Raw genomic sequence first — 25,516 nt, forward strand, 5'->3', positions numbered from 1 at the left:
CTTCCGCAGCTGCTTGGTTGATTTTGTGCGGCTGACGGTCGGAAGTGACACATGTCTCTACACCAATACATGATCACCGGACCGTCCCGTCCAGCTCTTGGAGTGCGATTCTTGCAGTCTTCATAGGTTATTCACGACATACCGGCGCGTGTCATCCGATCATGTCTAAGGACACAGAGGCCAAGAGCGAGGAGATTATGGAGTCGAAGGTGCTGTGGTACCCGGACTCTAAACGAAACACACAAATGGACCGATTCCGGATTCAAGTGAACCGGGACTTCGACTTGAATCTGGGTGAGTAGAGCCAGCCTGGGCTAGAATGAATACAGATGGTATTCCACCTAACAACACACCCATATTTCACAGGAAAACAAACGTAGTACGATAGCATTAAGCTTATTAATAGCTCATCCCGGGATTGTCATGGTTTATGTCGTGACCGCATTTGAGCAAAAACAGTTACTTTAACCATTCAGATGCAGTTTTTGCTCAATTTTCTCCTTCAGTTGTATAAGATTGGATTTCTGGACACATACTTCCATTCATTAATTCATTCGTGTATGACAGATCTCAGTGCATGCTATGAGTTGTCGAACCAGTATTTCAAATCAGACGTGGAATGCCAACGGTCAGTATACAGTGAATACTGAGGCAGGTCGTCATACTATTCACCAAATATTTTCATAGTGCCATCATGGAAGTGCACCTTAACTGGTGTGACATCATTTTCATCTCTGACAAAACTGCTTTAACGTCTATCCATTAAAACTAGTTCTGTTACTAGTACTTAATAAATAGTAAGTCATTGAGTTGTGCTTAGTACATTTTTTTTTTTTTCAGTTTAACAATTTGCTGTTCATAAGATACAGTAGCCTACATATTCATTTTATTCATTTTGCTACTAGTACCCCAATAGCATAAATAATCAATCAGTTTTTTTTTTTTTAGATGACTACTATTTGCTATTAGCTAGTATGTATTGCGGTTGTTGTTGCTACTGTACTTCCTCCAGTATTGTCTCATTAGTTTATAGTTAGTAAGGAAATGAAAATCTATTAGTAAGAGTGAAGAAAATTTCAGCATGGTTCATTTCAATGGCAAAGGCTACACGCCAGTATCTTATTGATAGGTGCTATTACTTATGACTATTTAATTAATACTAGGAAAACTGTAATTGACACTAGTAAATAATTTACAAATATTAGAAAAATTGCAATCATTTAGAAATAAAAAACAAAACAATCGATGCAGTAAACTTTTGAATTGTTACTAATAACAAAGAAATGGGAGGGTCAGATAAAATGTAATAAAAGTCTATTATGATTACAGTATTGATTTGTAGTGTCAGTGTTGCTCCCTTTCTAAACTAAATTAAATAATGGCATGCATTTTGTCTAATGGTGCTTTCAATAAATGTCTCTTTTATTTTGAAGCTAATTATAATGACCTGTATCAGTGGTCCGTGGACAGTTATCCAGAGTTCTGGGCACAAGTTTGGAAATTCTGTGGCATCACCTGTTCAAAGATGTATGAGGAGGTAGGTTTTTTCCCCTCACTTTTTTATATATATTATATTTTTATATATAAGGAGTGACTGTTTTGTCATCCTGAGTCATCCTGTTTTGTAATCAGTGGCACCAAGGCTCATGATGTCACCGTGCCAATGAATAATTAGTGTGGACCTGAACTAAGAAATCTGATGATGTAGTCATTGTGATTTGGTTTTCAGTCTTATTTCTGTGCAGGTGTACCTGCGATAGATGACATGATGGACAAGCTCATTAGTCATTCATGATTTGTATAACTTTTGTCCTAACTAGTAAACATCTACGAATTTATTACTATTTAGAACTACTGTCTGAACTACTGCTGGGACTATTTAAAGCTCATATCATATCTCTGGCTGAAAGGGTGTGTTGGTGCTTTTCCATCTAAGAGAGCTATTGTTTTACATTTTTTTAAAGGAGTGTCATAGGGTAAAACATAATTAAAAAAAGACAATCTGCAGTCTAGTTATGGTATTTTATCTATGTACAATCTTCTTAATCAAGTTTTACTGCATGCTCTGTCTTGATTAGTTGATGACTCAAAGATGCTTTTATTAGTTAATGTTATGACAGTATGGATTGCAGTATGTTTGTGTAGTTAAACGAACTAATAATTGGGAAGGGTGTTTGCCCATATCAAAATACTGGGGTGATAGCTATGATATCTTCTTTCAAACCAGCTTGTGGTGAAACGAAAATTGGCAAATAACTGAAACAAAATAAGATTAATATTAATACTAAAATTATTAAAAGTAAAACTGCAATAAAAATAAACTGAAGCTAAATAGAAATGTAAATAAATAACAAAATTACTAAATCTTCAAGTAAATGAAAATGAAAACTGAAAATATTAAACTAAAAGCTAATTAAAAATACTGTAAAAGTACATAATATTATACTTAAATACTACAATACTATTCTACTAAACTACAATATCATTATCAACTGATGTACAGTTGTTAAAAAAAAGAAAAGAAAAAAAAAGTGTGATGTGTGACTGTTTCAGGTGGTTGATGTGTCTAAAAGGATATCCGATGTACCCGAGTGGTTCAAAGGCAGCAGACTGAATTACGCAGAAAACCTGCTCAATCACAAAGACCAGGACAAAGTGGCTCTCTATGCTGCAAGTAAGTCACAGCCAATTTCTGAACTACCCACGTTTATTATGCGGCTATAAATTAACATGTCCCTGGTAAGTACGTTGCCTCTTTTATCTCATGTAATAAAATTTAATCTCAAGTCAATATTTCATAAGCTTTTATTTACTTGTATGAGTAACCCTATTGAATGCAATGAGGAAAATCAGAAGTTTGAAGCTTCGTTAGACAGAGTGTCTGTATAATTTGAAGCTGTGAGCATTGTGTTCAGTTTTTAATGAATGACCTGGACACCTGCCTGTCACCTATGAAGTCCTGAAGTCATCCAGGTCATATGAAAACAGCCAACCATCATTCACTCCACACTCCCAAACTGCACCATCAAGCACTTTCAAACAATACGAATCTTTTTTATTAAACTTATTTATCTAAGAACTGCATCAGCTGCATTCAAACCCTGGCTGCCATCGCACCTTTCATGTTTTTTTTTCTGCAAACCTTCCATTTACATGTTTTATGACCAATATATCTCCATGACCAGATGCCGCACAAACGTCTCCCAAGACTGTGCATCTCTGCTGATCACCTTGAGCTGTTCTCTATCTGACCTTACACACAAATGGCTACTTTAAAATAGCAACATTGCAAATGTGTTTTATCTGTATAGATAGAATCTGTCATTGCACGGCCCTATTGCTAATGTAATGCTAAATGAATTGTGCTATCTGTAATTTGATTTGGGGGTTTAGTGTCTGTGTAGGGGCGGGATGCACGTAGTTGATGGATGTCCTGATGCGGTCCAGGAAAAGAGCAGATGTTATTAGCAAAGTGGCATCTGTCAGGAATGTACCTGCGTCATTTGTTTGCGTCTTTGGGAAACAGGGAGGCTCATTTACCTGAAAAAGTGGATTATATAAGACTCTGGAGCTCAAATTAAATGTAACACTTTAATTTACTGATTATGTACAGTAATGAAAAACATCACCTGAGTTGACTGACTGCGTTATCTCAGCTGCAGCACAGTCACAGATGGTGAGGAATTCTCTGGTTGCTCATTAAAGTTACTGTGTTGATATTCACTGATTTAATGATGGGTGGATTTAATAATAATGAACACAGCATTTTTAAATACGGTACCATTCAAAAGTTTGGTATCAGATTTGTTTTATTTTGTATTTTTAAGAAATGTATACGTTTTATTAAGCAGAGATACATTAAATTGTTCAAAAGTGTCAGTCACATTTATAATCTTATTAAGCAGCACAACTGTTTATTCAACCATATTGATGATAAGAAATATTCCAGAGGCCATAATCAACATATCAGAGTGATTTCTGAAGGATTATGCGACACTGTCATTGAAAATTCAGCTTTACCATCACAGATATAAATGACATTTTGAAATATATTTAAATAAAAATAAATTATTTTAAAATGTAATAAAATGTTGCAATATTATGGTTTTATTACGTTTTTAAATGCAACATTTGAGAGGAAAAAAGGGATTTCTTTCTAAATATATATATATATATATATATATATATATATATATATATATATATATTATATAAAAAAATCTTACCAACCTCAAATTTGTGAATAATTTTTATTTATTTATTTTTACTTGTCTTTTTTTTTGCATGTTTGAGATTTCTTAAAGTGAATTTTTCAATTTTCATTTCTTTGTAGCTGAGGCGAAAGAAGAGATCGTCAAGGTGACTTTCGGAGAGCTGAGGCGTGATGTCGCTCTCTTCGCTGCCGCTATGAGGAAGATGGGCATCAAAACTGGAGACAGGGTCGTAGGTGAGCATCACTTCCTTCTCTCTTTCATTTTGTCTGTCTCTTTCCTTCCTCAGTCACCCGTTTGACACCCGGGTGACAATTGTGGGATGAGGAAATGCAAGCCAACACTCGGCCAAATAAAAGAAAATCTAACACGGTGTTTTATTGCATCAGGCCTGGGTGTTCGAACTTGTTTTTCCTGCCCTCTTTCTTTGCTTTTTCACTCTGTCCTCGTTTGTCTTCATGACTGTCCTAACTCTGAGAGCCAGACAGTCGCTCCTGAAATGACAAACTGCCCTTTCTGTCTCAGTCCTGGGGTTCAGCCAGTCATTCTTGGCTATAGATGGAGGATAAGAGGGATGCAGTTATACAGTGGCAAGGGGAATTAGTCTTTTCCAGCAGTCTGTGTGGAGATTTAAAACTCAAATGTCATTCAGGCAAGCTGGAGGTTCGTTTGAAGGTTCAGATGCTTGATATGTCTCCAGCCTGTACTCTGGCAGCATGTGTGAGTCATTTATGCTTGTGATGTGAGAGGGGGAAAAGTGTGTGTAATCGCTGACATCATTCTGCTGCCACTGGGTCCATTATCTGCAGAACATCTTTGAATTGTAATGGCTGTAAATGTAAGAGGGCCATTTCAGTGACATACACACTTAGATTTATTCTTACAAGTCCCTTTAGAGTAATAAAGGAAAATGACCAATATGGTATAGAGATATATACAGTTATGCTCTATAGATTTAGACATTACTTTATACATTTTGGTTAGTTTTATAAATATCTTCATGATTCATATACTGTGTTTATATGCTGTTCTTTGCAGACAGATTTAAACAAATATTTTCAGAAGTAGTCTAAAGTTGACAAAATGTTCTATTGAGGACATTCTCAAAAGTGAAAGTGGTTTATTAACTAGATTTTTGGTTAGAAAAAGTTGAAATAAAATCAAATAAATGCAAAACCTTTTTTTAGGATATGTGTCGGTCCCCTTGTGAATGTTTGTGTGTTATGAGATGCTGCTGTGCATGGAATCCAAAGCCAATTTCCCTTAGTGGGACAGTGAAGTATATTTAATCTAATACACTTAGCTGTAAAAATTATTAGATACATGTAAGAACTGAAGTAGTAATATTTCCCTTAAGATAGCTTTGAAAGTGTGTAATGCTAATTTTCTCTATAAATTCCAGTACTACTATGCCCTTTTTACAAGTATGTCTACGTGGGTGCAAACACAACTGTGTGTTCACAGAGGTGTGTCTGTTTTGTACAAGTGTGTGTTATAGAAGTTTACTTCGAGTGTATTGATCCTGTTAGGGTGTGCAGTCCTGTGTGTGTGTGTGTGTGTGTGTGGGCGTATTTTTGTGACATATCAGGACACAACTCTGTATAATGACATGGGTATGACACAGGTATTACAAGGAGAGGGTGACTTATGAGGACATAACCCATGTCCACACTCCACATTTTTCAAAATGCTTATAAATCATACAGAATGAGTTTTTTTGAGAAAGTAAAAATGCACAATGTTTCCTGTGAGTGTTAGGGTTAGGTGTAGGGTTGGTTAAGGGTGATATAATACACATTTTTTACATTATAAAAACCATTACGTCTATGGGATGTCCCCACTTTTCACAAAAACAAACTTGTGTGTGTTCATTTATGAAGTGTGTTTCTCTCTAGAGTGTCCTTGTCTGTCCCCTTGATTTATAGCGTGCGTGTGTGTGTGTGTGTGTGTGTGTGTGTGTATGAGTAGGAGTGAATATATGGCCACTTTGCAGATGAGGCCAGGGTTTATTGCCGCAGTGTCATTTAGCTAATGGACACCATTTCTATTCTGTGTCGCTTTCTGTATTTCCTTTCTCTATTTCATTCAGTACACTTTAATATAATTTACATTCATACTAAGTATTTTGGGCAGGTGCTTTCTTACCAAAGTGACTTGTGGAGGCAATAATATTTTAAAACATCAAATTTAGCCACAAACTCAGAGCCAAAAGAAGATAAGTCGAGTTGGAGCAGCCTGAATGATAAATAAAAAAATATATATTTTGATACTTGTTGGTACATTAGTATTATTTCTCTCTAAGTATAATCCCTTCTTTAGTAAAATTGCAACTGTTTGTCAGTGTTGCATATAAGGTGCTGCATTTATCATTTGTGTAATATTTTCTTCTTTTAGCTATAGAAGCAAGGTATTTCAGACAGTCTTTTAATATATTGTGCCTGCTGAGTGCTCATTAAAATAACTTGCATCTCTTAAGATTCATTCTCGCACGATTCAGGAGACCCATTGCTGTTTCGAATGTCATTTTGTGTGATATATTCTCTCTCTTTACCTCAGGATATCTTCCCAATGGGATTCATGCTGTTGAGGCTATGCTCGCTGCTGCCAGTATTGGTGCCATCTGGAGTTCAGCCTCTCCAGATTTTGGTGTCAATGTAAGCGCAATACATGCATAATAGTCACTATTTACCATATGACAACTATAATATATATATATATTTTTTAATCGTGTGAAATATACAATGAGCGTATAGCAGCCAGTGTGATATGTGGATCATCAGAACATGTCAAATTAAACCGGCTAGATCAGGTCAGCAAGGTATTTCCCTTTCATGTTGATCCAGGGAACATATATATTTCTGAAATAAATGCCTAATATTTGCCATAGAGAATCTATGTCTACACAGAAGTACTGTACTGTTTGTGTTTAGAGATTAAATGTAGTCGCAATAAATGCTTTAACCAAAGCAGCAGGGGACTATTATTCTGTTTCTGGATTGTCAGACTCCAGACTTTTAAACGGTAGTGTATGTTACACAGAAAAGTATCTCATACAGCAAATTCCTCACTGTCAGTCACTGAAAATTAAAGTGCCAAATTATTAATTTCAATAAATAATAGATAAAAACAGTGACACTGAAGGATCCAGCAAGTGGTGTTGAGAAATCCTTTCCTGCTGTCAGTCATTACCAGATACATGAATATCAGTTTTGGACTTTGGCATAAAGAATGACTTTAGACTGCTCTCAGATGCCGGGCATTGCTGTACCACACTGACCCGGCATTTATGCCCACATGCCTTCATACTTCCACTGGTGCAGTTTGTTGTCGTGAGCTTCCACTTTGTTCCAAGTCTAATGTATTAAAGTAAATGCACTCTATATATCCCACAAGTAAATAAAAAATAGAGCAATATTCCACTGGTCATATTATCACAATATGACTTCCCCCATGTACAAAAAAGTAGGTCATCTAACCATCAATTCTTACTGTCTTCAAATGTGTGACCTGTTAGCTATGTCAGACATTGTCACACATACACACACTTTACCTCTCATTCCTGCCTCTGTGTGTGTCTCTCTCACATACACACTTCTATGAGGAGATTAAAGTAAGTCTACAGCCCCCTCAGGGCTGAGGTTATTCTATAAATAGGACAGGCTCTAGCAGATAAAGCTACATAGATTCACCAAGGCTTATTGACTACAGTAAACGTAGTATATACATTACTGCCACCTGTGGTTAAGTCAGGGTACTACAGCAAGTTACTTCAGTTAAGAGAAATCAATGTGGCGATTGTGTATACACTTCTGTTCAAAGGTTCTTTTTATGTATAATTTTTAAGGCCAATATTACAGTAAAAACAGTAATTTTGTGAATGAAATATAAAATATTTTTTTGTTTTAATGTTAAAATGTAATTTATTCCTGTGATGCAAAGCTTTTATGTCACATTTTCCTTCAGAAATCATTCTAATGTGCTGATTTGTTGCTCAAGAAGCATTTCTTATCGGTGTTAAAATGTTTTAAGGGACTTTTTTATGAATAAAAAGGTTCAAAAGAACAGCACTTATTAGAAAAATAAGTCTTGTGTAAAAATACGGAAGTCTTTACTTCACTTTCTTTCAGTTTAATGCATTGTATATAAATAAACCCAGTTTCGAACTGTAGTGACAATACAGTGTGTGTGTGTGTGTGTGTATACATATATATATATATATATATATGTATATGTATGTGTATGTATGTATATGACAATATTGTGTGTTTGTGTGTACTGTACCTTATGTATTTTATTTTTTTCCCTATAATTTATGTGTCTCTTTTCATCTTCAGGGAGTTCTAGACCGGATTTCTCAGATCCAGCCGAAGTTGATGTTCTCAGTAGCAGCTGTTGTGTACAACGGCAAGCAACACGACCATATGGAGAAACTCCAGAATGTTGTTAAAGGTATACAGCACACATTTCAGCTCATGCAAAGCTACATTTTCCCATCATGTCATTGTTGATATATTTGCATTTCATGGAGCCTCATATATAGTTTTTTTCTCCCATCATCTCTCTCAGGTCTCCCTGACCTGAAGAAGGTTGTGGTCATTCCATACGTTCGCTCTCGACAAGAGACTGACCTCTCCAAGATTCCCAACAGGTCTGTGCATCTGTGTGTGCTTACAGTACATCACATTTATTTTATTATATGTTGCATTGATACTAACATTTGCATTCACAAGTTCAATTCACTTGACAAAATATGCTCATTTGTAATGCCCTGAAGTCATAAAACACAAATGAAACTTGAGACCAGCAATGATTAAGAGTTTTGGGTGTAAAATACATGTATTAATAAATATAAATGTAGTATGAACTACCAAATCTTACTACACAAATACAATATCGGTAATATTTGCTGTCAGTACGATCTTATATGGACTGTTGATTAATACTTGTATTTAGCAGGGATTCATTAATTTTTCTTTTGAGCTTTACATACTGTAATCTTTCAATCCTGCTATTTAAATATCTGTTACATTGTTTAATATAAATTTGGTTGTATTTTACCGAACTTCTTTACTGATATTTAACCCGTGATCATAATAATTGCATTATAATTGTAAGCTATTACTTAAATTTTTGGTTTGGTTTGGAACAACTTGAGGGTGACTAAATGATGACAGAATTTTGGAATGCTGTCCCCTTTAAGATGGCTGAATATCTTGTGAAATCCCTTTTTCAGGGCACTATCACTTTAGTTAAATCAATACATTTTAATTGTTTTGTTAGCTCTTGTTAAACTGACAGAATAAATCAATTTCAGATGTTTCTATGAAGTTTCAGTTGGGTTTTGTGTCCTCTCTCATTGACTGCTGCTGCTGTATGTTCAGATGAAATCTGAAGTGGAGTTGTCTGGTTAGGATACAGTCAGTCCTCACTCTCTGTCTCCTGTACTTTTTCTGTCAGCGTGTTCCTGGAAGACTTTTTGGCTATGGGTAAAGAAGGGGATCAAGACCCTCAGTTGGAGTTTGAGCAGCTGCCCTTCTCTCATCCTCTCTTCATCATGTACTCTTCTGGCACCACAGGAGCTCCCAAGTGCATGGTGCATTCTGCTGGAGTGAGTGTGTGCGCGCACCTAAGACATTGTGCAGAGTCAAATATACAATTTCAAGAGCCATGAGCCATACATTTGTTTCACATGTGTACAAATATCAATAGCTTCATTATCAATTTTTATTGACCGAGACTGGGTTTAGGGAAATGTTTTCAAAATTAAAGCCATTTTGTTATTTGAAATAAATCTGAAATGAAAAATATAAATATTAGATGAAAAACATTAGATTTGAAAGCTGAAAATTAGGAATGTTTCCTTGAAAATCAACAAGTTTATTTATATAACACATTTCATACACAATGCTAATTCAAAGTGCTGTGTATATTAAAAGGTTTTAAAAAATAATTATAAAACAATCGTAACATATTAAGAAATGGAATGAACAATAAAAAACTAAGATTCCAATAACAAAAAATAAAATAAAAATGTAATTTAAAAACAAAGAAAAGAGGAATAAATATATGATGCTGTGCTCATGGAAAATTTCTTGAATCACCTGTATTGGCCACTAGATGGCAATAGGAGGCTATTTTAAGACCTGCAAGACACCATAAACCAGATGCAACTGGGATGAGCAATTATGTGCACCATTCTAATCCCTTCTGAATGCATTTCCTGTGTAATCCGAACATTAGGGGCACAGCAGCAGCCCACATGAGTCTAAATCAACCATTCTTTCATGACATACCCACATTTCAAAAATCACTATTGCACAGAAAATTTGTCTGAAAAATCAGACAAGGCAAAAGCAGTGCTTGATCTTTTTGTGCTTCACACTTTGTATGCGCTTGGTCAGTGTGTATAACACTGCGTTTCAATTCTCATTTTTCACAGATTTTCCCTTTAGCCTTTGCAGCATTTGTGTCTGACGCCTCTCTTGTGTGCTGGATAATTAGAGTGCTGTCTTATGAAAACACAACACAATCGCATATGTACACGTGCAACCTCGTTTCTCTCTTCTCGCTCTATGGGTGATCAATGTTCAGTGAGCGCTTATGACAACAGTAGTCATGTCATGTTATGGCTGTTAGGAAAGGAATTAACATGCTAGCAATTAATGCTTTCACTAGGATACGTGTTTGACGCTTGTTGCAGGGCATGGGGTTAGAAAAAAAGGAATGTGCAGTGTTGCTGATCCTTTAGTTCGCTAATTAGGCCGTTCCCTGCCTGGCCGAATACTTCTGAATGTACAACACCAGCACAGGAGAAAGAACTTGAGATTCAGAGAAACAAACACATGCTTTGTGTTATATCGCCTCTGATATTGCAGACCCCTAATTCTTAGTAATTTTTCCACTCAAGGTTATTTGTAATGCATGAATGAAGTCAGCTGTCCTCAGGTTCACACGGATGTCCTACCAAAGTAACCACAGGTGTAGTTTATCACATTAACCGTGAACGTTTCACCAGTTTGACCTTTCTTGTTCTCCTTTCCCCAGGGCACTCTCATCCAGCATCTCAAAGAACACATTCTCCATGGCAACATGACCTACAGTGATGTCATCATATATTATACTACGGTATGTATCTGCATCTTAGATGCAGGAACTACACCATTTTGGTGGAAATCTGCATCTTTCTCAAATGACATCTGTTCAGAAGTAGCTGTGCTGTCTGACTGAATCTTTGTAAGCCCCATACAGTATGACTTACCATTCAAAAGTATGGATTTTTAAGTATCCTGTGCTCACTGATGCTGCATCTGAAATAGCATACTTTCCTACTATATAGTGTTCAAAAACAGCAGGTGAAAAGGACCAAGGTGACCTGTTTCTTCTGCCTACCCACCAGTGCGCATACAACAGACACTTTACTATCCAATGAGACCATGGGAGAGGATTTAATATTGTGTACAAATTTTACATTTTAAAATATTTTCTATTTTAACATATTATAAAATAAAATTTTGTGATGGCAAAACTGAATTTTTATCAGCCATTACTCCAGTTATCAGTGTCCCATGATCCTTCAGAAATCATTTGAATACACTGATGAGCTGCTCTAGAAACGTTTCTTATTATCAACAATGTTTAAAATAGTTGTGCTGCTTAATATTTTTATAGAAACAAACCACTATACAATTTTTTCAGGACTCCTTGACAAACAATTCATTCAACAATTAAAAAGTATCAGAGTATCTTCAAAACTTTTGAACGTTAGCAGCATGTAGATTGCTTACATCTACAGGTATTAAAGAACTCTGTGTTAGTTTTTGATGTGATTGATTAATGTTATTTTTCGCTGCGCCCACAGTCTTAGTTATTGCATAGAAAAAACAATTTCAGGAAAAGTAATTTCAGAGGCATAGAACATCATTACATTCTGATGAAAGATTTTAAACAAACATACTACTTAAGCATGACATACACTTGATGAATCGTTCCCAATAACACAAAAATGTATTCTCTGACCCAGTCTCTGTTTTTCTGTGCAGACGGGCTGGATGATGTGGAACTGGCTGGTGTCCTCTCTAGCTGTTGGGGCTTCTGTGGTCCTGTACGATGGCTCCCCTCTTCTTCCCAGTGCCAATGTGCTCTGGGACCTTGTAGACCGTTTGGGGTAAGTAAATCTATGTTTGTGTGAAAGGCACTATAATGAAGGTGTCACAGTCAGGAGCTTCAGTCACTTTTTTTCCCCCCTCATGCTCCTGCTGTAATTGGCTCAGGTGTGGCAGTGCTTATCACCACCAGCATCTGCTGTGCCATTTGTGTAAATGACACCACATCACCACGGCAACCTGATTTAAAGAGATGGGTCTAATTGGCCACCTTAAATGTGGCATCATGTTCTTTTCAGAGTTTACCTGTTATTGATCAGAAATGATTCAAGTGTAACAGACACTGGAGTTCCTTTGGGTCACACTTGATTTGTGTGTGTGTGTGTGTGTGTGCGTGCTCATTTTCAGCTCCCATGGCTGCTGGTGAAAGCCTCTATTCTTATCTCCCATTGTCTCGCCTCTTCCCAAGAGAAAGAAAATGGAGACATTTTTTGCAGCGGCTTTTGGGAAATCCAAAACACACACACACTTTTTTACCCATGTGTGCTGCTTGAATCACTTCGCTTCAGAGACTTATTCATTTTATTTTATTTTTATTGGGGCTGACAGTCAATTAAAAAATAATATATAATTAATTACATGCAGATAAATATAATTACATTCACTGGCGTTCAAAAGTTTGGGGTCAGTACGATTATTATGAAATGAATACTTTTAATCCACAACGTGAATTAAACTGAGCAAAAGTGGCAATAAAGACATTCACATTCTATTTCAAATGAATGCAGTTTCCACAAAAATATTACGCAGCACAACAGTTTTCATAATTGATAATAAGAAGTGTTTCTTGAGCACCAACTCTGCAAATGATTCTGAAGGATCATGTGATGCTGACAACTGGAGAAATGGCCGCTGAAAATGTACTGTAGCTTTGCGATTACAGAAATAATTTAAAGGGTACAAAACATACACAGTTTCACCTAATCTCATGTTAATCTTGAGTATCTATAGAGTAGTACTGCATCCTTCATATATCCAAAAAGTACAGCTTTACGATTCTTTCCAGGAAAAGCCGAGCTCCTGGAGGCGTTGTGTTGTTCCCATTAACATATATTCACTTATGTGCTGATTTCCAACAAAATACAGAAATCTGATGCAATTGTACTTGAATGAATGAGGTCTTTTTATTACAGGGACGGCTCCTTGTTTTAATAGCAAACGATGTGCAAATCCAGCGTCGACTTGGGCTTTGTTTATAAAACATTCGTCACTCAAATGACCAGAACACACAAACGCACTTGATACACTACGTTGCTGCCGCGGATAAAAAAAATTGGATCTACTGTTCATGTAACACTGGGTTCTTGGGGAAGCTGAACATGGTAAACTTTCCCTCACATCCAAAAATGCACTTATTTGGAGGCATTCTCGAACAAATCCTATGCAGCGCTGCCGATGATTTTGAAGCTCGTTGATGTGCGCAGTCTCGCTCTCCTCTGGTCAACGTGTGCGCGCCGGTGCGCTTTTCTGGGAGAAATGCTCATATAAGGAATATAAAGAAGCAGTCAATCTCAACCGGTTCTGAAACTTTTAATTATTAGACTAGGAGGGTGTTTACATGGCAACTTGTTTTATTTCAAAAAAGCAAGGAAGATCTTGTTTTCCATTTCTTTAAACGTCAAATCGGCTACTTTTAGGTAATATTGACTACTTTAAGGCATCATCTTAATTTATTGCCAGACTTTGAAGCATGTTCCATTAATTCTTCAATTGTCTTTTGACAAGCGAGAAGGGCAGTAATGAGCAACCGACAATGAAGCTCAAAGAAAGCAAGGCATTGGCAAACTGGTAAACAAAAAATAAATAAAAAAAGCATCAAACTGCTTCACACATTTCACCAAGTGCTGTTTCATCTATATGTTTGAGCTCTGTGTATTAGTTTTCCTGTTCTGTGCAATGCTGTATAAAACAACTGCAAGCTTATCCTTCCTGTTGTCTGTTTACAGTGTCAAGAAACACTTCTTCCGTTGCTTTGTAAGTTTGTGAGGGAATATATTCTGGGATCATCGCTATATTCTGGGTCTGAGATCAGTTGAGTAGTGCGAGCAGGGAAGCATTTCTGTGTACTTAGATTTATTTGATCATTCTTTCCAAATCTGTAAAACTTTTTACAAATAGAGACAAATAAAGTGAATAACTTCAGATTGAATCAGCCCATCTACCACTGTTCTGCAGACCAGGTAGAATAAAACATGCTCTTTCTTTTTCTCTCTTTTGTCCCACTATGTTTAGATGTACGAATGTATTGATCCTGGATTAGCTTTTATTTTATGCTGCTCCCCTTTCAGATTAATTGTGTTTAATGTTTACAAATAATCAATATTCAATCAGAAAGCAGATGGGGTTTCCATGTAGATGAAATAAAGGAAACGTTTTCTGGACAAAGGGCCATTGTGAAACTTGGTCATTGCAGACAACCCTTTCTTTGTCCCATATTGTCATTGTTGGGGAAAAATAGCTCCTGTTTTTGGACTTTTATAAGACAGAAGAGACTAAGAATTGATTGCGTTGAAGTGTAAGACAATGGACACAATACTTTCTCTATATTCTGAGATTGGACACCTTGATATATACCATTAAGCTGGGCCTTAACATAACTGGGGGCTCGTCCGGGACATGAATTGGGCTAGTTTAAAGTCAAGATAAACCTGGATGTGAGTGCCGTTTCTCAGTGCTTCATTGGTGATAGGTGATGGATCTCCCCTTTGAATCTCCAACATGTTCACCAGTTAGCTAAGTATCTAGTCAGTATTTTGTTAAGATCTGGTACACACCTATATATTTTAAAAGAAGTCTAAATTAATTGCATTTGCTTGAGATTTTACTTCTAAAGGCCAAACTTGCTTGTCTCATTTGCCAGTTAATTTTCCATGTGCAGATGGGTCCAAAATGATGTGGCTTATAGAAAATGAGCTGTCTGAGTATTTAGACGAGCTTCACTTCTTCAATATTATAAAAATGAACAACCCCAGGATAAATTCTACTGATAGACTTTGCAGTAAATCAGAGGTCCATGATGCTATAAATGGAAGGAAGATCAGTGGTTGGTCATATCATTAGATTGGCTCTGGCAAGTTTTCCCATATTTCCCTGACTGATCTCTTGCTTGTGAAATCACGTTCCATTTCATTTTTATATACAATTCTCTTCTTACATCCTAAACGACCTATTACTAACCAGGCCTTGCCAGCTGCCACCAATCACACGCAAGCACAACGTTGTCATGGCACCTATCCACATACGGAGTGTCTCTTTTTGGACACTATAGAGAAAGAAAATAGAATGACAAATTAGTTTAGATGGATACTTAATTATATTTATATTTATTATATTTGCAACTTTTAATATTTTGCACATTAATTGTTACTAGGTTAGTTTTACCCTACCATTTTCCGCTTACAAATTCAATGTTTTTATTGCTATACATTTCACACTTCATGCAAATTCCCTGTGATTGGTTAACCTCTTTAAATGTTACGTGGAAAATACACTAACACAACCATGTTGACAGCATTTAGGCTTGTCTGTGCTCTTCAGATATTGCACTTGCATCATGCCCACCTCCTGATTTCTGACGGCGAGTGATTCCATCAGGAGATGGCTGACCGAGGCCTTTGCAGGTCAACAGGCCATTTAGATCAATTCCACCTCATTGACACTGAAATTGCTCCGCTTATTGTTCTTTAGTGAAAGCACGGAGATCTAAAGTGCTGTGGAAATTAGGTTTTCATATTTGTTGGTGATTTGACCTAGTGTAGCGATTTCCAACCGTGTGTACCTCAGGTTTTCTTAAGGATGCTGCCCTTTATTTTACCCCTAAATTGTAGTTCAGTTTTGCAAGATCTAAGAAAGCCATTTTATTTTTATTCATTCAGAATATACACCTAATAGTTAACATCTGTTTTTGTCCATTTTGTTTTATCATCTGCTGACAGAATCACGATTTTTGGGACTGGAGCGAAATGGCTGTCTGTATTGGAGGAGAGAAATCTAAAACCTGGTGAGTTGCATTGATTTACAATCCCTCTGTCTTCTCTCTTTCGTTTCTTCACTTTTTCTGTCATAATAGGATTATGACTATAAAATATTACAGAAGTCATAACCAATACCACTTCGTCACTTCATCTACAGCGATATCGTTGACTTGATTGCAAATAAATGCACAGACACTATTTAAACTGAACCAAGATGACATCACTGAAGTCAATGATGAACTGCCTTTAACTATCATTTTGCATTATTGACACACTGTTTTCCTAATGAATGCTGTTCAGTTGCTTTGACGCAATGTTTTTTGTATAAAGCGATTTGACTTGACCACTGTCGAGCACTGCACATTTATACTGCAAGGCCTCATCATTTTTGGGCACAGATTTGATTATTTACAAATCTACAATTTACCGTGTTAGAAAGCACTTTATTGCACATGTTTGACAATTCATGTGCATCTGTGAGGAAAATGCACCAATAAATGTATATGTATGTATTTTTTTTTATTTCAGTTTTTTTTTACAATTTGCTTCCAAAGTACTTTGGTCTTTTGACGCGCCTAGTACACATTAATTTCTCCACTTTCCCAGCAGTCTCTAGATGCCCCTAACTCGTTCACTAAACTGCATATGCATGCTTGTGAATATTCAAAAATTAAACAAACTTGAAAGTGAATTAACTCGCAATTTACTGTGCAAGAAGGAGTTTATGCATAATGACTGCCAGGAGAGCGATCGAATTAGAGGTCTCTTTTTTATAAAGAGTAACTGCATGAACTCCCCTGATGAGAAGACTATTTTATGAGCACTTGTGATTTCTCATGCAGGGGTTAAAAAAACAACTCGAATTGATATGGCTTTAAATTACTAAATTAATTTACTCACCCTCAATTTGTTCCAAACCTGTTTTTGCTGTATACAAAATAAGGTATTTTGAAGAACGTAGGTTACCAAACAGTCGCTGGTAGCCATTGACTTCATTGAATTCATATTCATATTCAATGCTTTGTGAATGCCAGTTCATGTCATCCTTACCGATTAAGCTCTTTTTGTGTTTGAGGTATTGGAGGAGTTAGTGGATTTATTTGTTTGGCATGTGTGTGGTTCAGTGGATTGTGTGTTGGGGGGGTCAGAAATGTGCTTCCTGGCTCTCCGCTGCTTCCTTTGGCTGCTTGACATTTCAGAGTAACACCTGTTAGCCTGTGGGGTGTGGCACTGGCTCTGATAACCGGGGCGAGAGACCCTCTCTACATGGGACCCCAGACTGGTGGCCTGGCATGTTGCCTGCATACATTTCAGCACAGCTTAGCGTGGTTCATGATTCTGATCACTGTGAGGCATACCCATCTGCCTCCGGACTATAGGCAGTCTGAATAGATGACAACGAGCTGATTTTTATACTTCAGGACTGCTTATGATATAATGTAGAATTTGGGGCATATCAAATTTCCGCTTAACATTTTAACATTTTAATTTGAATGAATGTCAATTGCAAAACAAATATATGAATCCCCTAACTCCTCTAATACCTCAAACACACCAAGAGCTTCATCTTTAAAGACAACATCAACTGGCATTCTCAAAGCATTGAATATGTTCGTTACAGAATGGAAATGTAGGGACATCGATCTGAATTGAAATATATGTGCTTAATATTGTTGATCTTCTTTTGAGGCCTTGCAAGCTGTAGTATTTCCTTTAGGAATTGCTATTTTGTTTTAACTAATAGATTTTGTTTTTCTTGCCTATTCACAGTAAACACACACAGCCTGCAGTCCCTCCACACACTCCTCTCTACAGGATCTCCATTGAAGCCTCAGAGCTATGAGTATGTGTACAGCTGTATTAAGAACAATGTGCTCCTGGGATCCATATCAGGTGGGCGTCCTATTCTATTTAATTCCATTCTTTTCTTTTATCTGCCTTTTTTCATTTTCCTTTCCTTCCTTCCTTCCTTCATCCATCTCTCTCTCTCTGATTGTCTCTACAGTGTGTGCGTGTGTGTTGCAGTGTGATCTCATGTCTGCAGGGCCCTGCGGAAACAAATTAGCATCAGCATTAACAGCTGTGGTGGACTGCTGATTTTGTGTGTGTGTGTGTGTGTGTGTGTTTGTGACTGGGGTCTCGCAGCATGTCTCTCTCACACACCACCTGTGCCCAGTTTCTCCCTGCGGTTCCACCAGATGAGCTTTGCTCTCATGGCAGGTCAGAGGCAGCCTGCTACAGTCATGTTATTCACAATGAACCTTTCAGAGCGGTTTGTTATTTAACTTCTTATGTACAGCTCTTGTTCCTGGATAAGTTATTGCAAGGAGGCTACAGCTGTGATATTTTTAGTCTTTGCTCATTTATTATATTACATTTACTTTACATTTTTTATTCTATAAAATGGGTAGTTCTGGCCTTTGATGTGGTTTGGTCAATAGCCATGTATAGCCATTCTATAACATTGTAGTATATGGAATATTACTGGAAATCATAATGGCTTTACAGTAGTAGCGATAACTGTGTTAACGAATATATGGTCAAAATGGTTATGATTTATCATGGTAAATGTTTGGAAGGGTTAAGTCAATGGACTTTTGTAATAATTGTTAAAAAATGATCCGACTGTGAATCTAAAGGAGACAAAATCTAATCTTTTTGTCTTAAATGAGTGACAGATTATGATATGTTCTGAATACATTTTTGCATATGTCTGCCATGAAGGCTCGTTGATTTGCCATTTGGCTCACATTTGATACCATGACAGCAGTCTCATTGAATTCTAACATGTTTGCAGAGCTCATGAGCCTCATAACTTTTCAGAAAAAGGCTTTGACTGACGTTTCTTGACTCCAGTGGTTTTTGAAATGTCAGGCTACCTAAAGATGTCTGCTGGAAAACAGCAGTGAAGAAACACGATGCATGCCTTTAGCTCTGAGCTCAGATAGCCTGTTAAACCTCTGCAATACTGAGAACCCGCTTTGTATATGATCAGCGCTGCGCCCGCCTTCGCTCAGATATGTGACCTCTGCCAACCCAAGGCAGATTTGACCTTGACCCCAATGTCAAGCAGAGCATATGTTGCCCGCCGCTCCTGTTACTGTGCCAGCCAGACTCCTGAGTGCAGAAGGACAGCTGGCAGGAAACTTTAACACTTTCAGCCACCCAGAATCACATGAATCCAATAGACCCCCCAATATCACCTACCATCTGTCATTTACACACATATATCTATTATCCCAGCAACCTTTTTCACTTTTGCCTTTTTTATTTCTCTCCTGTTTTCTGTCTCTTTTATAATCTGACTTTATAGCCATTACATTTGTCAATTACTGAGACCTTTTTTTATTTACACCAACATCTCCCTGTTTTTCGCCACAAAACCTCATTATTTAGAAATATTGATTGTCTTGCTTTTTCTTTTGGGTTGCAATATCAAATATCAACCCCCCCCCCCCCTTCCTCTCTCTCGCTCTTCTCTCTGCTTGCATTTATTGGCTGAGCATCAGAGCTGCTCACATATGTGGTAGGTTCAGTATTTATATTGGGAGACTCAAGAACTATAGGCCTAAAATTACTCTGTTGATATAGCAGAATTCACTTGCTTCTAGTTGCATAATTATTTAGATAGCCTACACAAGCATAAGTTGTTGAGGTTTAGAATATGTCGATGCAATTCAAAACACAAGTGCCCATTGCATTTCTAATAATTTCCACAAGGGGCGCTATATTGTGCGTCAGTGTAAACTGTTATTGCCTTCAGTCAGTTCTTTCAGGTCAACTGCTGTCATGGATGAGCAGATGTTTGAGGAGGTTTTTGCTGAGTTTTATTTCTAGTTTTTGAGTTCATCTTATCTGTTTTGGATTATCTAAGGTATCCAGGCATCTTAAGTATTATCTATTTTCTATGCAATTAATGATACTTTAAACAGACCTTATGATACACATTTGTGTAATATAAAAACTGCAACTTTTTGGAAATTAATTTTTGTGACTGGCAACTGGCTTATTACTTCTGTTTTTAGCCTTTTCTCTGCCATTAAAAAGATTGTTTGAGGATTGATGAGGTTACAAAACAAGCATTTTATGTTTGTAGAGAATTATCACCTGAGCTAGTTTCATTCCTGAAGAAAGCATGAGTTTGTTGGACCAAATGTATATTTGGGCACCTTTTGTTCAGCTTGTTCTTTTTGATTTTAATGAGTCTGGTAAACCAATCAATAGGAAAGAACTGCACTATGGAAACTGTGATCCATATAAATAGAGACTGGAGCACAAAGCTATCAGCAAATTATGCCAACAAGTTTGCATTAATGAAAACATTCCATCAGTTTCCACAAAGTAAACAACATTTCTAGAGTTTTTTTATGTGTTCTGAAGATATTCTGAAACATGAAAGATATGTCTGTCTTTGAATTTCTCCACAAACCTGTGAAATGTCCTTACCTATCTTTAAAAACTGTCTTTAATATTTCCTCAGGTGGCACAGACATCATTTCATGCTTCATGGGTCAGAACATGACGGTGCCGGTTTACAGAGGGGAAATTCAGGCCCGAAATCTGGGCATGGCCGTGGAGTCCTGGAACTGTGAAGGTGAGACATAGCTCGTGTTTTTCTCAGATTTTATGGTCAAGACATGGAGGTCTTCTTTTATTTGCTTTTATTATATTTTAATATAAAATTAATAGTTTTGAATCTGAAATATGATTTGATTAGTTTTCACAATAAGTTAAATATAAATACTGGTGTCAGAAGGATAATAAAAAAGAAATTAATACGTTTAAGACTTTCAATTAATCAAATAATCCTGAATAAATAAATGTTTCCACAAAAATATAAAGCAGCACAGTCCAAATCAGCATATTAGATTTATTTAAAAAAAAAAATTATTATTATAATATTATTTTTTTTTTTTAGCTTATAGCTTCAACAAACCTATTATTGTGTTTGGTGTGTATTTCAGGTAAGTCTGTTTGGGGTGAGAGTGGGGAGTTGGTGTGTTTGAAGCCCATCCCGTGCCAGCCCACTCAGTTTTGGAACGACGAGAATGGCAGCAAATACCACAAAGCCTACTTTTCTACCTTCCCAGGTAACCCTTCACATGACATCACCTTAGATCACTTTCAAAATCTAGTGAACTGCCTCCATATGCGGTATTTTAAGATACTATGGGCATCATTGCAAAATGCATTGCTTTAGACTCATTGCTCCTTGCCTATAGAGGCTCATAGATGCACTCTGCTGCCTTCCTTCAAAGCTCTAACTGGTGAAGTGGTCACAGTGAAGTGTGTCTGATTTAGAAAGAAAACGAGTCATCCCTTTGATTTGGAAAACAAACATGCCGCTTTCAGTTTGTTCAGAAGATGCTGCAGCTTTTCCGGAGTATTGATTAAAGGATTTCTGTGGGCAAAAAGGGGAAAAAAAGAACCTGCCAGTTTTTGTGAGCACGAAAAAAAATCTCCTTGAAGCCTTATTGCTGTCAGTTTGGAGAAGTAGGAAAAGGCCAGTCAGAACAGTTCAACCTCATTAGCGTTCTCAGGCCGTCAGTAGCTGCTTCTTTTTACAACTATTATATCCTTCTCAGTTCATTTATTTGTGTGTATCTTCTCATTCAGGAGTCTGGGCCCATGGTGATTACTGTAAGATAAATCCAAAAACGGGAGGAGTCGTCATGCTGGGGAGAAGGTAAGTCTCGCTTTTTGTTCTGATTTGTTTTATCGAAGATTTTGATCATCATCTTTTGTTTATACTTGGTACTCTGAGATTAGTAATGCTCCTAAATGGTATAAAGCACTATTTGTTCTGTCTATATTTTCAGTGATGGAACCTTGAATCCTAATGGTGTTCGTTTTGGGAGCTCAGAAATATATAACATTGGTAAGAAAAAAAATATAAACAAAATTTGTTCCTGTTAAAAATAAAAATAAAAAAGTTTGGAAGCTGCTTAATTATTATTTTTTACTTTGATAAATAAAAAGATCAAAAGAACAGCATTTGTTTGAAACGGAACTCTTGTGTAAAAACGTTAAACTCTTTACTTTTTTTATCAATTTAATGCGTCCTTGCTGAATTAAATTATTAATTTCTTACCAAAAACAAAAAAACACCTCGAGTGGTAGTGTATATTGGTTTTGTCATTTATTGGTAGCAGTCAAAATCTGATGCATATCAGCTGATGTATTTATGTATTTATTAAATACTTAATTGTGCATGTCTCACTTAAAAATAGTATTTGAAAACAAGTTAATTGCATTGTTAAATATATCTAAATAATTATATATGCTGGTCGTTTATTTTTCATGTTATCGGCCATTCCATGAAAATAATGATCAACATATATAATTATTTAGAGTGTGCTAACATTAACATTAACTAACATAGCAAGACGGCATCTCTCTCCAAACAGTGGAAGCCTTTGAGGAAGTGTCCGACAGCCTTTGTGTCCCTCAGTACAACAGCGATGGAGAGGAGCGGGTGATTCTGTTCTTAAAGATGGGACCCAAAAACAGCTTCAGTCAAGAGCTAGTGGGGAAGATCCGTGGTGCTATCAGAGTGGCTCTCTCTGCCCGACATGTACCAGCCTTGATACTGGAGACCAAAGACATCCCAGTGAGCTCAGTTTGCACGTTCATTCTTTCACTTGCTTCTATTTTCTGTACTTTTCCACATGATTGACTTCAAATTTCTTCTGCCTGCAGTACACTATCAGCGGAAAGAAGGTCGAAGTTGCAGTAAAGCAGGTGATTGCAGGTAAAGACGTCACTCAGCGAGGGGCCTTCTCAAACCCAGACTCCTTGGACCTCTACAAGAACCTACCTGAACTCCAGAACTTCTGAGCACCTGCATGAGGTACATCTGAACTCCTGACAGTCCTGTGTTTCTGGGCCCCTTCGAAGGGTTCAGGATCTCTTGACACCTGTTGGAACTTTGCACCATCTGGAGGAATTCCTTGAGCTTTCAAACTTCAAAGTTCTTAGTTTTCTCTACCGGTTGTGGATCCATTGGAACTGATGGAGTCTGTACATGTAACACGTCCTCAGTAGAGTAACCGGGTTCCTGTTGGGTGGAAAGTTGAGTGCCATTTTATGAGATTCCAACTTGGATCTCAAAGGGACATTTTATCTATTCTGTTATTGCGTCCACCAAGCGTTAATTTCCAAGAGACGTAGCGAACTCGCAAGTAATTCAAAAATTATAAATAATTCTTAACCTACCATGTCATTCCCATATTTTCCCTCTCATATTTTGATACAATGTCACTTTGTCCCGTAATGAAGGTGTAGGAAAATCTAATTGAAAAATGACTGTATTTCTGCTTTTAAATCTTCATGAGTTAAATACACTGATATGTTACTGAACTCCACAAATGTAAGGTTATTTTTCTTGTGTTAAAGATGAGAGCAATTTCTCTAGTAATACTGACCGTCTGGGTGAAATCAACTGTTTTCTGTAAATAATAACTTTATGAATCAAAGTATTACTGGTACAGATTCCTGAATTATAAACTGTTGCTGTAATAAAGTCAGTGCAGCTTTTCCATTTTTTCCCCCCAAAGCCTGACTTCCTCTCTGGAAAAAAAGAATATATTTATATTTTTGAATCAAAGATATCAAATGAGTAAATAGTGATTCATCACATCTGCTCTATTTGTAGAGTATATTATACTGTCCAGAACTACTCTCTGTCGTCTGCTGAGTGTAGATTTACCTGAAGCTGTTGTAGCTCACTGGCCAAAAAGATTTCCATATATTTTTCCATATATACTGTATATAAATGCAGCTGCATGTTGTGTGCTACACGTCGCAGTGACACTTTTTGGTCTCTTTCGGTACGCCTTTATATCAGGTTGTGAAAAGTTTTCATCAACTGAAGCTCATCTTCATTCTTTGAGCCCTTCTTTGGGATATGAAGTCAGCAATTCCGTTGCAATGACATGAAATCCAGTCAACCTTGTAATATTAGATTATTTGAATCTATAATTTTTGCTTTAGGAGTAAAGGGAAGAAATTACAGGCAGTCAAAATGTCTAGGATATAATCTAAGACAACAACGAGAAATAGAAAATACTGATTTATGTTGGATCAGATTGAAGTTGGTTGACGTGTCCCTAAGATGCGTTTACATTAGCTTTGCGACATATCACAGAAATATTTACCAACACATTTGCAGCAGGCTTCTCATCCAGTCATTGACACCGAGTGAGGATATGCTGCAATTGCTCGCAACAAATCCTTTTTGTGCTAATGATGTTATTTCAGTAGTTGTTTACAACAAAGAAGCCTGGCAGGCTAGTATTGATGTTGATTTCAAGTTTTAATGGGTCAAGTTTCTGACCTCAGTGAGGACCCCTCGCTTGCTTTCCTGAAAGAAACGACACAATACAGACTTTAAAAAATGTTTTTATATATGACAAAGCTTAGACAATACTCAAAATGGTGGATGGGCCCTTTAAAAGGCTAATTTCTTTGAAATTGAAATCATTCTGTATAAAGGTGCAGATGGCAAGCACTTGTGCAGATCGCTTGAATTAAATCAGACCTTATTTCCGCTTCAGACAAGCAGGGACGGTCTGTTTCACCTCATGCCCACCCTCGTGCCACCATATGCCCCATATCTGCTCAGTCTTGCTGACCGGACTCGCCTGGTCTGGGACTGTGGACACCTAATCCTTATTTATTGATAGTCACTGTGGATTTTGCTGTACATTACCACTTGTCGCAAACTGTTTTTGTTCCCCCAACATTTATTTGATTTTTCCATACTCAGCAATTTCATAAACATTCCATGGAGATCTTTTCCATTTTATTACCATGTTGTTTTTCCTTTTTGATACATGGAAATACTGGAAATATGTATTATTTTAGTTTTTTTTGGTTAAGGTTCTTATTATAGTATTACATTAAATGTATTTGGTGTATTACTAGTAAATGAAAGGTGCTCTCTTCTCGGTGACTAATGCAATATTCCAGCATCGAAATAATATAATTGTACATCGCTGAATGTGAATCGTGACAACTACTTATATAGCTGAGAATATATTTGTTCTGAATATATTATGCCTATATGCTGTATCTCAATGGTCCACTTCAGTTGTGTCCACTAGGAGCATTTATTTCATGTATAACAATACTTATTGTACTCCTTATTAAAGAACTAAGAAATAATTAA

General features: G+C 36.8%; 1 protein-coding gene across 1 annotated transcript; it reads left to right on the plus strand.

Annotated features, from left to right (window-relative positions):
* Positions 1-25,516, plus strand: LOC113075830 (acetoacetyl-CoA synthetase-like). The gene is made up of 18 exons (XM_026248490.1): positions 1-294; positions 1,434-1,537; positions 2,554-2,674; positions 4,334-4,447; positions 6,768-6,865; positions 8,546-8,660; positions 8,778-8,859; positions 9,669-9,819; positions 11,256-11,336; positions 12,251-12,375; positions 16,309-16,373; positions 18,118-18,240; positions 20,828-20,941; positions 21,312-21,437; positions 21,964-22,033; positions 22,167-22,225; positions 22,755-22,957; positions 23,047-25,516. The coding sequence occupies exons 1-18, from the start codon at positions 162-164 to the stop codon at positions 23,182-23,184; spliced, it is 2,022 nt and encodes a 673-aa protein (XP_026104275.1). The 5' UTR covers positions 1-161; the 3' UTR covers positions 23,185-25,516.

This window comes from Carassius auratus, unplaced genomic scaffold (assembly GCF_003368295.1).
Source record: "Carassius auratus strain Wakin unplaced genomic scaffold, ASM336829v1 scaf_tig00017721, whole genome shotgun sequence".
NCBI lineage: Eukaryota > Metazoa > Chordata > Actinopteri > Cypriniformes > Cyprinidae > Carassius > Carassius auratus.

Excerpts from the sequence above, each read along its gene's own strand:
- LOC113075830 (XM_026248490.1), top strand. The coding sequence starts at position 162 with ATGTCTAAGGACACAGAGGCCAAGAGCGAGGAGATTATGGAGTCGAAG. Across the intron at positions 2,675-4,333 it reads AGTGGCTCTCTATGCTGCAA|CTGAGGCGAAAGAAGAGATC; the intron begins GTAAGTCACAGC and ends ATTTCTTTGTAG. Across the intron at positions 9,820-11,255 it reads GCATGGTGCATTCTGCTGGA|GGCACTCTCATCCAGCATCT; the intron begins GTGAGTGTGTGC and ends TCCTTTCCCCAG.